This window comes from Halyomorpha halys, unplaced genomic scaffold (genome assembly GCF_000696795.3).
Source record: "Halyomorpha halys isolate HHAL.00 unplaced genomic scaffold, Hhal_1.1 Scaffold819.1, whole genome shotgun sequence".
NCBI classification, from domain to species: Eukaryota; Metazoa; Arthropoda; class Insecta; order Hemiptera; family Pentatomidae; genus Halyomorpha; species Halyomorpha halys.
In genome coordinates, this window is record NW_027106888.1 from 585084 (window position 1) to 600158 (window position 15075).

Sequence of the window (15075 nt, forward strand, 5' to 3'; positions counted from 1 at the left end):
TATATATATATATACACACAAATACACTTTATATAATTATTATAGGTCATTTTTTAAATCACTTATCACATGTATCAAGATGAGATAGATATAATTGGCAACCATCGAGTAATTAAAAATGTTGTAATACATTTTTATTTAATACAACATTCGGCAAATCATTGGCTTAGTATCAGAACCTTATAAGTACATATTTTTAGATTTCAAGGTTTTATATGATTTAGTCTTAATATCTCGCAACTTGTACAACTCCTGGGAAAGCCACCTATGTTTTGTTATGAAATAAACATAGGTGATTTTACCAAAAGAAAAACAATTTAAGAAACATTTAATCTGGATCAAATAAGACTTTATAATTTGAAAATGTTGACTTCAGAGGTTTTGATAGTAAGCTGACCAATACATACACCTATATCTATAATAACTGTTTTCTAATATTCTTAATAAAATCTTTGCTATCAATAAATTTAAAACATGCTATTTGAAAATTAAATATATACTAAACAGGACAGCTTTAAAGAATAATCTGAAAATTTTTGTCTCTAATCAAATGGAACAATCAACTAGATTCACTAAATAAAATGGGACTAAAATTTTAAATAGAGACAACATATTAAAATTATTAGAATATATAAAAAAAATGAGCATCTATTGAGATATGATTTGTTTAATGTTTTAATTTTGCAAGAGGTGGGTAAAATGTTATTTGATTAATTTATGTTCATTATTTAATCAATAAATATGTTTTGTTTTTATTATTTTGGTGAGTAGATCTTTATTTTTATAAATTAGTTGGATTTTAGCAACTGAATAATATTACTGTTTTTTTTTTTCAAATTATAAAGACTGATGATGAATTTCAGCCTTATGGAAGCCTAAAGTTGGCAAGATGTCTAAATTTCAATAAACTTTAGGTGAATTAATATAAGGCTTTTAATTAGAATCTTTCAATCATGCCCCTATAATGGAATTATTATAATTACTGAGCACCATAGAATTCTTACCTTAAAAAAGTAATTCATGATGATGTTAAAGTATAAAGCTAAATATTTCAAAACTAACTTCAACAAAAACAATGTCATTTTCATGAATGTTCCAATCATGTTTTCATAAATTTCCCAGCTTCTATTACGCATCACCTTCAACTCAAATTAAGTAACTATTGAATAAGCTTCACAATTCTTTCAGCAATTAGTGCAGTGAAATAATAACAATTTCAACTAATTCTAGCCTTTAATTAAAATTCAAATCTTAACCAATTTGCAAAACCAGAAACTTTAAAGGTGATAAAAACTTTATAAACTCATCTGAAAATTAGATGGTAATATCTGCCATTGAAATGATATTGTAGAAGTAACCACAAATTGCAAAAGGAAGACAAACAAAGATTACAATATAAAATTAAAACAAGATTTCTATAATGTGTCTATTCATTTTTATAAATTTCACTCTTCAAATCAGTTTTATCGGGTTCTAAACCTTTTGTGAAATTTGCTTTTTTAAAATTATTTTTGTCAAAAACACACATTTCAATATGATAAGTTTTAGGGGGGAGGGGACATATGGATTTAGTCCCTGAATTTATGAGCCCTAGCAACAAATATTTTCAATTAATGAAAGAATAACGGTTATTGTTCATATATATATTTTTTTATTGTTAAGTCTTGCTTATACACTATTTTAACTAGTATACTATTTATTTCATCAATCTTATCACTAGTTTCTTTGATTTTGCAGTCCTGAAAATGTTAGTTGGTTTTGTCGCAGGAAATGAAATTTTTTTTTAGAATCACCCATCTGAGATAAGAACAGGGCTTGACTGCATGTACAACCAATAGTAAGTAGCAAAATTAACTAGTTATTTGGGTAGAGTTAAGAATTTTTAGTTAATTTAGTTTGCTTTTGTAGATCATATTAATTTTTTTTAATTTTTAAGCCCTAAAAAACAATCATTAGTTTATAAAATTCAATTCCATTCAAACTTTATAATTTAAGAAATGCTAAACAAGGTGGTTACATGTATGCATATAGCATGCATTTGTGCATATCTTAACTTCTTGTGACAAAAATCCTAATTTTTTTTCAGTTTTAATAGGGAGGTATGTTAATCAAAGTAAAATAGTTTTCCAATCATAAAATTATTTATTATGATTACACATTAGAGAAACAGCATAACAGTTAGAATACAAATAAAAGACTCAAACCAAAAAACCTTGAGTCTCTTAACTACTAGTAAACAGCTAAACCAGTTGACCTTTCATGAATTCAGGCATCTTCAAAATAGAAATTCACAATACCTCATATACACAAAGAAAAATGCAGCACAACTCACATCAACTGTCAAAAAAGACACATCAAACAGAGGAGGCAAATTACTCCAAGACACTCAAATACTTACTGAAAAAAAAGGAAGTAATATAACCACAGTTTATATTCAAAGTAATAAAAAACAAAACATATTTTCAGTGTTTACTGGTCAGCTGTTTATTTTTATTATAAACTTCCTCTTCATTGTCACTTCTTATTTTCTTTTTTATAAGTATTTATTCATTTTTGCTGGTTTTTGGTTGTTTGGTGCATTCATCTTCAGTTTTCTGCTGTGTGCTGTTCAGATATTTGAAAACCTTTCTCTGATCTGAATATCAGAATTTTTTTGCAGTAGATCTCGTTTATTTACAAAATATTTTTATTTTTTACAGTTAAAGTAGTAGTTTTGTAACTTATTGATTTGTTGGGAAATGGGAATTGAAACGATGAGGATATCTGCCTTCCTCCCTACAAGATCACATTCAAGAATATAGAGTTCCTTATCACCGAAATATTCAAAATTATATCATAGAACTGAAGAAGCATAATGTTTCCCAAAGGATTTGTTGCTATTCACTGTGTCACTGGGTACCTGTTATGGTCACATTAGCACTTATTGAACTCAGTATGAAGTATGATGATGCTGTTGAACTGATCTAGCAGAAAAGAAGAGGTGCAATTAATTTAAGACAACTAGCTTTCTAAGATAAATACAAACCAAAATCTAGATTAAAGATTAAACCAATGACACATATGTCTTTGAGATAGGGAGTTAATTGCTTGCAGGTTATAAGGAATTATAATTATGTGTTCAAGGTGTATTTTGAAGTATATGTGTTTACTGTATACTTTTAATACAATTAACTGTATAATTTTATATTAAATAAAACACCTGCACACATATGTAAAAAAAACAAACAATATTTTAGTCTTATGTAATCTGATATATCTATCAAACAGTATGGAGAGTTTTTCTTATTATGACAGATATTGTATTATATGTTATACTGTAATATGTATCAGTATAACAGTAACCCTTATTATTGTCATTATAGTTATTTCTTAATTCGTAAAATTTTACAAATTCAAATATTTTTTAGTATCAGTAATATTTTATCCACAACGGAACTATTGCTAATAATTTTGAAATTTTCGATTATCTTAATTTTTTTTTCTTGTATACATACGTTTTGTTTTATTCAAATATGACATTGGTTAAACATTTTTTCAATTTGAGAATATCATGAACAAGTTTTGTGCATAAATTAAAAATAAAAAAGTTAAAACAAATTAACATATGTCTTTCTCTAATGAGCTGGATGTAGAACAAAAATGATTAAAAAAAAAAAAAAGGCTCATAATAGAAATATTTTTTTAATGATTTAAAATTTTAAACTGCTTAAAATTTAAAATTATTTCGAAGTAATTCTACATCAATTTGTTTTAAATTAAAAATTTGAAACAAGTTAGAAAACATTTGGGAGCAGTAAATTCAATAACTGACTATAAAATATAATTAATTTATTCACTTTAATAATCATCAAAATTTAATTGAAATTGATTATTTTCAATTTTACAATGGGTAATTATATTATTAATTGCTAGTTGCTTGGATTTCTATTAGTAAGTTATTTTTTAAAAAAAATTATAAGAGTATAATGCATAAGCAAATTTATTGACAATAATAGTAACAATGATAGATCTAGGAGAACTTATAGATTTGATTTCACTATCACGAACTATTGGTTATCTAACTACCTCCCAATACCTAACTACATCAAAGCGAAAATCTACATGATCAGAATCAATAAAAACCTATTATCTCCATCTTGGTTCACTGCTGATTACCTTTCTAGCACTCAGTTCATTCAGGTTTCTTACAGTAGGCACAAACTGATTCATTTTACTAGATCAATTAATTTTGACAGTATTCATTTCCCTATCAAAATATAAAACTTCAGGCATTCAATAGAATAATAGACTTCTTTTTATAAACAATGTATGTCTGATGAATACACTTTTGTATTATAACTTTTTCTTAACTATTAGCCAGAGGGGAAATAATGGTCAATAGTTATTAAGTTAACAGTTTCATTAGAAATAATGATTAATTATCTCTGACAATTCCCTACCACTATGTCATAGAGGTTGAACAATACAGTTTGGAGGGTTGTTGTAAGCTGTATTAAGATTCACCTGACACACGATAAAAACAAACTTCCTGATCGTGGCCTTGATAATCAAGCTTGTTAAAGCATGTATCCCAGAGTGTCTGGTTTGGAGTGAGTATGGATTCAATCCTACCTAGGCGGGTTAATATTCTTTTCATAGTAGTTCTGTAAAGTAAATCTTGATGTTTCCAATTAGGTTAGGATTGGATAGTCACCACTAATAAGCCATCGGGTATTGCAAAATCGTCCATATGGGAAAAAACAATTATTCCACACAATAACTGATACTATAAGTTGCTGACTACCCATAAGAAGTAGAAAAATATATATATATATTTTTTTTTTCTACTAATAGTTATTTAAAATAATATGTATCTACTACGATATCTGAACACTTAAGTGTTAACACAAATACTAAGGAAGCTCAGGTTATTAAGATATGCTGAATGGATTTGAGAACATACAATAATTATAAATAAAACCCAAAATTTCATCAATAAATCACTAACAGTGTTTGAAGACATTAGCTTCGTTAAAAACTTATATGTGCATGCACAAACACATACATTCACATGGATGCACATTACACATGCACATGGTTGATGCAAGGAAGGAACAAAAGCCTGCTACTTAATTATTTTTCCTTCCAACAAGTTTTAGATTTTCTTTCTTTTATTCTTGTTAGCATTCTAAAATAAACAAAGATTGATTACTTCATAAAAAGGTTACTTACATACAAATTTTTTTAGCATTCTAATGAGAAATTTATATCTTAGAAATGGAATAATAATCAAATCCAAACATATATGGTTCTGTTAAACAAAAATGATAAATATTTTATATAATAAAAAGAAAAATTATTTTCTACTTAAGAAAAACAGGATAAGAAAATATATATGTATATAATTAAATGAAAGAATTAAAGCAATGTATTCTTTGTGCACATATTTTTATCTTTAGACATTCACACAAAAAACATTCACGCACGCACATACGCATATATGCATTTATGGTTTGTAAAAATAACAAAAGCATAAAATTAAAGAAAACAGGTGATTAGCTTTATAATAGAATGTATAATTTCCTACTCCAATCATATTCTTAAGTTGTTCATGGGATGGTGAAATTATGTGGATTAAAAGCAAAAAGAGTGCAGAGAAAGGTAGAGGAAGGGAAAACTGAATAAGTGAGTTGATGAAGTGTGAGAGGCCTAGTGAGTTACCTCCCACTAGTCGACGCTTTCTCAAACTTGTAACACCATCGCTAGTTGGACTTGATATCTCATCTTCCTCCTCAGGTATTGTATAAACTTCACCAGGACTATGATCATAAAAAGACTCCATCGGCAACTGAGGTTTCATTTCATCTTTGGAAGTAGCTAGAAGGCTTGTCCTGTTGTCTTCAGAGGATGGGGAAGCAGGCGGGGAGGATGGGGAGAGTCGGATATCTGGAGAGTTCGAGACCGGTGAAGGAGTAGAATACTCACAATCTGGTTGCTGAATGTTTCCAGGTCTTCCGATGTCATCTTTCTCACCGTTTTCCCAACACTGAAATATGAAATAACTAAATCATAAAATATTTTACACAATTAAATAGTTCTTCATTATACTTCAATAAGTGATGATAATAAATACAATCAATCATCTCCTCATTGGAAAATGGTGAAAGGCAATCATAATAATTCATAATGATACTGCATTCGATCATATAAACTACCCAAAAGTAATCATATTCAAATATAGTTGATGAATCATAAATCATTAACACTTTTTTAGATAGAAGTCTTAAATAAAGAAGTAATTAATGAAATAAAAAAATAAAATAGTAAATAAAACAAAAACATTGCAAAGACCATGTTTCATAAAGTATCTTCTACTTTGTAGAAAATTATAATTTACAGTAATGTGATAAAAACTTTTAAATCAATAAGAGACATTAATGCTTCATGTCTGAATCATAATAAATATTGGATGATGGAACATCTAAGGACTGTCAAATAAACTATCCAGTGCCCCAAACAGAATAAAAAGTTTAGTACATATAGAATGGTTAAAAAAAAAAAAAAAAAAAAAAAAAAGGATTAATAAACTTATTGACTAAATCCAATAATAAGTAAAGATATATGAGAAAAGTAAAACAAGTGAAGACATATACGAAAAGTAAAACAAGTAGAGAAAAAAATTATGAAGAATATCATGCAGGTTGAGAAGTAATAAATAAACATTTTATTGCAATGGATGTAATCCCAATTATAAAGGATATGTTAATACACTTATCTACTAACTTAAATGAATGTGAAAATCATTAGAGAAGAAACCGTTCTGCAATTAAGAATTTTTTATCTTTAGATTGTAATCAAAATTGAAACAGGGCTTTCTTCAGATTTGTGATCAAAAAGATCTTAAAATCACAAATAACTTTTTTAAACACAAAAACATTTAAAATTGAAATTAGCCTACCTAACTCCACAATTTAGAATGCAATTACAAGCCATTTCTGGTAAATGAAGATACAAAATTAAAGAGTTGATAAAGAATCGGAGTCTTAGGGTAGAAAGCAATTTGCATATGGGTAAAATTAAAAAAAGAAAAAAAAAACATCCAAAATTATTATACAATGGTTTTATATTTAAATTAATTTAAAATAAATAATTTACTTTCTATTCTTTTTAGTCTCAACAAATTTTATTTTTCTTATAAGTCCAACGTTTCGGCCAATCCGGCCATCCTCAGGGACAATCTACTTAATACAATTTTGGAATTATATGATTTAAAAACTCTAACTCCATGCAGGCTATTCTGCCCAGGTCAAAACAACAATTTTTAATTAGTCAATACTCATATTAAAACCAAAATTAAAATCATTTATCACAGTCACTATTTGTTAAAACTTTGTCCCAACCTTTATAGGTTTTTATTAAGAAAAATAAAATGTGTTGAGACTAAAAAGGATAGGAAGTAAATTATTTATTTTAAAAAAACTTACCAGTCTCAAGAAAGTGTTTAAGATTATAAATTTAAATTAATTGTTTTATTAGATCAGAAAATGACATATAGTAAAATATCTGGGGTGTTTTTGGGTCCTACTGCTGAATGCTGTAGATTTGGATTCTTTTCTTGAAACATAAAATCCCAAAATTTGAGAGGGTGTTATTGCGTTTTTTTTTGGTTAGTTGTAAAGGTTCATTATTAAAAATAATAAACCATCACTAAGTGCGATGTACTGCAGGTAAGGTATTTTATTTTATTTTTTGTGATACCTTAACTTTGAAGATTCTTTTCTGTCTTCATAAATGGCCTAAATTGGGCTATAGGAAACATCTAATCGGCCACCACTTCAAATTGAAAAGGGAAAAAGTAATGACATGATCCAAGGATTATCACCAAGTTACCTGTAACTTTGTTGCCAAATCTCAAAAAAATCAGCCAGGCTATTTTGGGGAAAAGACAGATGTATAGATTCCGTGTAGGGGTATATAGGTTCACAAATAAATAAATAGTGCCAATGAACATGATAAAAATAATAAATATTGTTGTTAAAAATTAATTACTTGCATTCTTCAAATTTTTATGTTGGGTACAATGTCCAGAATTTTTAAAATCAAATGTTAACAATCATTGAAATATCTTAGTTTTCAACATTTCATTGACAAGAACAATAGTGAAAAAGCAGCAGCCACTTCTCAATACTAATAATAGACAAAATAAATACTAAAAAGAACCTTATATGGACAAGCTCACTGGAATGCATTCAAACGATAAATTAGATATTTAAAGGGAACTAAAGATTTATGTCTGGCATTTAAGATGAATGGTTCAATTTTAAAAGAATTTGCTGACTGACGCAAATTAGATTGGAGAAAGAAATTGTAGAAAATCATATACAAGATATTTATTTGCCATTGCTAATAGAGCAATATCATGGAAATCAAGAAAGTAGAGAATTGTTGCATTTTCTAATGTTGAGACTGAGTATAGAATATATGGCTTTTTAGGGAGAGTGCTAAAGAGCCCACACATCTCAAGAAATGTTTTAATGAACTGGATGTGATGGTTAATCCAATAGCTATTTACAATGACAACCAGGGAGCACAGAAGCTGGCTGCCAGCTGTTTTTTACTAAAAAACAAAACATATTGATATTCCATATCATTTTATCAGGGAAGTTATAGAGAGCAATGAAATTGATGTAAAATTAATTCAAACTGAGAAAATTATGGATTATCTTACAAAGGGACTTGGTTATAAAAAACTAAAATTTTGTATTGACTTCAGATTTGGAGAAATTTGAATCATGATGAGTTAAGTTGATAAACCTCTGTATGATATTTTTGTTCATAATTGTTTTACATTTTGTTCATATAATTAAGGGAGAGTGTTAGAAATTGTATATTTAATTATATGTATCCATATTTTGTTTATAACTTCTTTGGATACAATTGATTGTATCAAGATGTAACCTTTGTTCCCATTCTTTTGTTCAGGAGTTATGACCTGATGTTAATGAGTGTATATGTGGTAGTTATGTTTATTATTCTATGGAACATTAAATATGTTTCCTGTTATAAACCTTAAAATCCAACAGAAAACATCTGCATAAAATGAAACAACACCAAATGAATTTAATAGGAATAAATACCCAACAACTGTGCATAATTTAACGTGACAAAAGAAGATCTGTTTATATGATATTGATAAAATTGATGAAATTTATACCTGATAGCATAGTGTATAATCAAATAAAGAAAACATAATAGATGATTTAGCCAAAAATGTAAAATATATTAAAATATTATATAAGCATGAACATGTAAAAAACATAGAAAAAATAAAATAAATTTTTTAAAGTACACAATTGATAAATGAAAAAACAAATTAATGACATACTGGACTAAAAAAGCCACCAGTCACAAAATCTTAAACTTCATCTTGAATAATTCAGGATATGAAAAAATATATGTAATCAGTACCAATAATACTAATAAATATGAAAATAAGTATTATAGATGAAATATATATATATATATATTAAACATAAATGCATAACCTAGTTAGTTGAATTTGAACAGACATATCTGACAAATAATACTTCGCATTAATCAAAACATCAATATAAAATACTATTCATGCACATACAATAAAAAAAATAACTGAACCAATAAAACATGTATTCAGAAATCATGACATGCAAAACATTACATTTGGTGATAGGACAACAAATAAAATTGAAAAATATTATATACAACCAAAGGACAGGACTAACCACAAATAGAGCTCATGTAGTACATAAAATTAATTGCCCAGAATAAGAAAAATTATGTTTATTAACATAGGGATAATCAAGGCTACATAAAAAAGAAACGATTATTTCTTAAGTCCAACATGCTAAATACTTAATACAAATTTAATTTCAAAGATCTAAAAAATTAACAACTGACAAGAATAAAAACAAAATTATTTTCTGAAGCACCATATGAGTTACTTCAAAATGATGGGTTACTTTTCGTCAAAGAGCTTTTGATAAAAGATTCTTGGTTGTAGGATTTACTGTTTTTTTTTTCATATTTGATGTGTCTGTGTGTCCATAATGGGAACTATTAATTTAAGTTCCATATAATAATAATAATTTGTTCATAACCCCATATCTTTCTCCCTAGACATGTCACTAGCTATTACTTACTCATTTCAGATAATTTTATAGCAATTAAAATCCAATTTTTCAAAGTTATCAAATCATATTTTGGTGTAGGAGGATTTCTATCCCCTCCTTAAATACTAAGAGTACTACGTGACCATATAGTAGTAACTGAACCAGAAAAATGCATTTTAAGTTAAATGCCAATAAAATATTTACAAACAAAACTATGTTCTAATTGCTTCAACTAAATGCATATTAAAGAACTTTTGTTTCATGCAAAGATGGTCCAAATTGTAACCAAAAAACTTGCACAACTACAACAAATAAAGAGTCTTTGGTTTGGTACTTGGTAAACACGTATTGTTTCTAGACCATGGTTTGTGCTTTTTCTTTTGTGTCACGCTATAGTTCCTTTAAGTGCAGAGGAGCATCTAACCAGGAATGCCCGTGCTCTTGGTTAGTTGTCATATTTCTTACTTGGCTTATATTCCAGGTAAGACATCATTGATCAGCCTAGGACTTCCACTTCTACCCTGATCCTCACATTGTGAATGCAAACCCTTCTTGTTTTACCCTCAGTCCTTTAGAGATACCTCATTTCTGCAACTGTCACTCTACTTTTCTGTTTTTCTTTCAATATCATGTACTCTATACAGAAGTACAGGCAGATATACTGACTAAGGAGGCCATTGTAGGCAAGTTTGTTGAGGTATCAACTTAGCAGCCTTGAGTTTGCAGTGCGGTTGGTTCGACCTGGGCAGTTTCATATTTCATGGTGTTCCCACATTATGAAAACTCACCCTTCCACTCTGGTTAGAATAGGTTGGTTATCATTAGGATAACCCTTCCCTTATGACAGAAATGGTCAGGTAGGGATTAAAGAAAAACAAAGGTACACTGACTTAAAAATGCAGAGTTTCATGTTCAAATTCTAGCTTCCCAATTACACTATTGCTAATCTAATGATAGATCAAGTTAATTATCCTGTGTAGTATTTCTGAATCAGCTTTCTCCCCACCATTCCATAAATATTCCAAAGAAAGAAAATCCTTTCTATTTCTTCTCCATTACAATAGAACTGAACATCATCCTGTACCCTTCCCTTTCTACCTATAGGATCTTGCTCTTACTAGTTTTGATAATTACAACTTTTCTGTGGAGCTGTTTGTACTATTCCATCAGTGTGCTGTGACCTCTCCATGGAGTCCACAATATGAACAATATCATCTTCATACAGAAGATGGATTACTATGGGAAGTAGATTTATTCACCCCAGGAACGTTTCGTCTTCTGCAGACTACCCAAGAACATCTTATCTTTTGTAGACTGCTGCTATTTCACCCATATATAGTTTGAATAGCGAGTTACTAAGAATGTCATCTTGTTTGACCTCCACAGCTACATTTAAATATCTAAACTCAGGCCCATTTAGCCTGACAATGCCTTTTGGGTCTTCGTATATGGACTTAGTGGCTTTCATTAAGCTTCTTGGAACGCTTTTAGCAGCATATTTTTAAGAGTGAATATGTGATCCTGGTTGAAAACCAAATCCTCCTCTCCTATGAACTATTGACTTGTACAGTTTGTAAACCACAGGGGATAGGCATATGTGTCTATAGTTGGGGCATTCAGCCTGACTACCTTTCTTGTATATGGAAAAGATTGGATTATATCCCTATTCTGTACCTTTAATAATACTTTCAATTATAATTATTCCTGACTTCTCAACTTTATAGGAATCTGGGTCTATTATGGTTGGAGCATTCAGTCAAACTGTTTTTTTTTGGGTATGGAAAATATTACCTTATATTCTCATTCAGTACCTTTAATATTACCATTAATTACAATAATTGTTGACTTCCTAACTCTAAGTAGACTAATCAATATCCCCCTCCATCTATCAAAAACATGACGATTTTTGATATAGTAAATCACTTCGTAAATATTTCCTGAATTTGAAAATGATTAATCTTATTAATTAAGTTAATACTTAATTAGTCAGACTGTAATAATCAATCTGACTAATAAGTGCCAATTTTTTTTTTTTTTTTCAGTTTCCCACACAATATTCATGGATCTTAATGTCTGGTTACTGTGAAAAATGGACCTAATTAGATAAATTTTAAGATATCAAAAATACATACCTATTTTGGGTGAAAATTCAGTGCTTAAAATAATCATTTATTTTTAAATTACTCATGTATGATCTTGAATTTTTTTGCTATTGCAGTCAAAAAGTATGACATTGACTGAATATAACAATACCACTGTAATCATTCCCGAAATTAATTCTACAAATATATAAATTGTTGCTTTAGAAAAATGATATTTCAAATAATTTGAAAATAAATCGGTTGATTTTGTAATCCAAAGATGGCACATTTAGTAGAGTGATTGATAAAATTACCTAAAACAAACTAATTTATATTTCCAATAAAAACAATATTTTAGGCGATAATAAACTAGCTTTTAAACCAAAAAGTTAAACCTAAAACACACTGTGTTAACTGACTACATAAATTTTCAACATTTTTTATTTAAGTCAGAACTTTCTAATGATAAGCATAAAAATCAACAGGGGTATTTGACAAGGACCTGCACTGAGTAATTTGAAAGAATATGAATGAACCAAAATCTTCATTTTTAGATATAAAGTTTTTACTGGAATAGAAAGGCAGTTTTTTGGAGTAATAGTATAGTTACAAAAATAAAAAATCGAACAATGGAAACCATAACGGTTTTCAACCAAGAGGAGGCCAATGGCTCTTTGAGATATGGGAACCCTTTAGATTAGATATAGGGCCCTTCAAATTATTTTCTGATCAACACGCTTATTAAAACCACTTATTTATCTAATACTAGCTGTGTCATGTGGATTAACCAGCATTAAATTTGGTTTGTTCATACCTGTTTCATACACATGACCAAGTGCATTTGATTGACTGAATAGCATCAGAAATTTATGTGGAAAAATAAAAGGATCAATCAATACAAAAAAAAAACTGACTTGATGGAGTTTTCAGTGTTATGGATGTTATAAAAGCTGACAAAAATATGAAACATAATATTTATTTATTTATTCTGTTTTGTTTCAGTAAAAAACATGGAAAACAGATTGCATAAAACAATTAAATTCAGTGACTATATATAGAGTAATAAATACGACTATTAGCTCCCTAAAATAATCGAATAGGTGGGAATCATTCCTAAATTGCTATACATGGTACCTATCATACATATGAAATTATTACAAATAAACACAACCTAAAAAACTTTCACTGGAACTAAGACTGTTACTGCATGAGTATATAAAGTGACCCAACAATTTAAGAATGTATGACACTAGATTATATTACAAAATATTATAGTAGATACTGTAAAATCAATAGTGAAGATATTAACAACACAGCTGTAGACATGATCAGTTTTACAAGAAAAAATGTATATACAATTAACAAAGACCACACAAACTGAATCAGAACTCACCAACATTTACACTGATAGAAGTAAAGAAGGAGACAATACTGGATTCACATGGCTGTTATGGGATAGGAGTGGGAATGTGTTTACTCCAAATACAAACTGGGTAGTCCATGTTCCAATAACCAAGCTGAAAAATATATAAGGGATGTTGTAATTAAAAAGTGGGATGCAAAGTGGTGGAAGAAGTAAAAAATCACCTAGCCAACAAACATTTATACCTAATAATGGAAAATACAAATTATAAACTTTAAAAATATTCACACAATTGAATAAATAATATTTAATTTAGCTCAGGAAAACATATGCACAGTAGATGGACGAAAACAACTAGCTACATAATATATGACAAACCGAGTTTCTAATTGGCTCTGACAGCTAAACTGCAGGAGATACTTGGGTATCAAACACATACAGTAAATATAGGAATAAATTTATCAATTTTTTTTAACTAATTGAACTTAAAGAAACAGAAAAACAAATTATAAAAAATTAGGAATTTTGTTGTTTCAATGATATGGGACATCTTGCATCAGGCCAATCACCCATACTAGAAACAGTTGATTTAAAGAAATAAAAATGGCCTAACAAATGGACTGTTAAAATAAAAACAATCTGGAACGGAAAAGGATTTAAAAATTGGAACATGGAACATCAGGATACTGACAGTCAAATTCCTGCACTAGATGATCCTATAAAAAAGATGAAGCACAACACCAAACAAGAGGAAAGGGTAAGGGTTTTAAAATTAAGAAAGCTAATCTAATATATTACCAGATCTGTAAAAGCATAATTTTTTTTTTATAAATTAAAAAATGAAATAAAATAATTGAATATAAATGAAATAATTTTTCACCAGTATGTAGGGAAAGTAATGAAGGTTATAAAAAGTAGTTTACCTCCAAACACTTACATATCAAAGTGAAAGTTGGGTTATGATAGGCAAGCACATCAACAGAATAAAGGGAGTGAAATAAGAAACCTGCACAGAGTTGTCAGTAAAACGAGGAGAGTCCAAATACAAAATCAGTGAATAAGGGATCAGCTCCAAGCGTCTGAACGGAAGACTTTCCTTGAAAAGAGACAGCTCAAATGGTTCAACCATTTCTACCACATGAATGAGGAATGCAAACCCAGAAAGGTTATGGTAGCCTGCTCGCTGGGCAGGAAGCCCAAGGATCCTCTATTAGGATTATATTCTGAGGATAGGAATCAGTAGAGGAAAAACTCTCACTAAAATAAGATTATGTTTCGGGACCAGGTGGACTGGGTACATTGGATTGAAGGGCTTCTAACCTAAAAATGGGACAAAGAAAAAGAATATATATTAAATAAATCAATTTTATATCCAAAATCTGTCTCAACACTTTATTTATTCATTAGTCCAACGTTTTGGCCTTTCTAGCCATCTTCAGGGACATCTATATATTTAACAGCTTATATTATATCTTCATTTTTAAACATTTACAACAACATCATT

General features: G+C 28.8%; 1 protein-coding gene across 4 annotated transcripts in view; it reads right to left on the minus strand.

Annotated features, from left to right (window-relative positions):
- LOC106686443 (interaptin) overlaps window positions 1-6025 on the minus strand; it is a gene marked incomplete at both ends in the record, with an annotated part of 58728 nt that extends 52703 nt beyond the window's left edge. For 3 of the 4 annotated variants that reach the window (XM_014429760.3, XM_014429764.3, XM_067045209.1), the window contains 1 exon segment: window positions 5701-6025. In XM_014429760.3, coding sequence (XP_014285246.1) covers window positions 5701-6025 — 325 coding nt within the window. 4 annotated transcript variants of the gene reach the window in all.
- Window positions 6026-15075: the final 9050 nt, after the last annotated feature.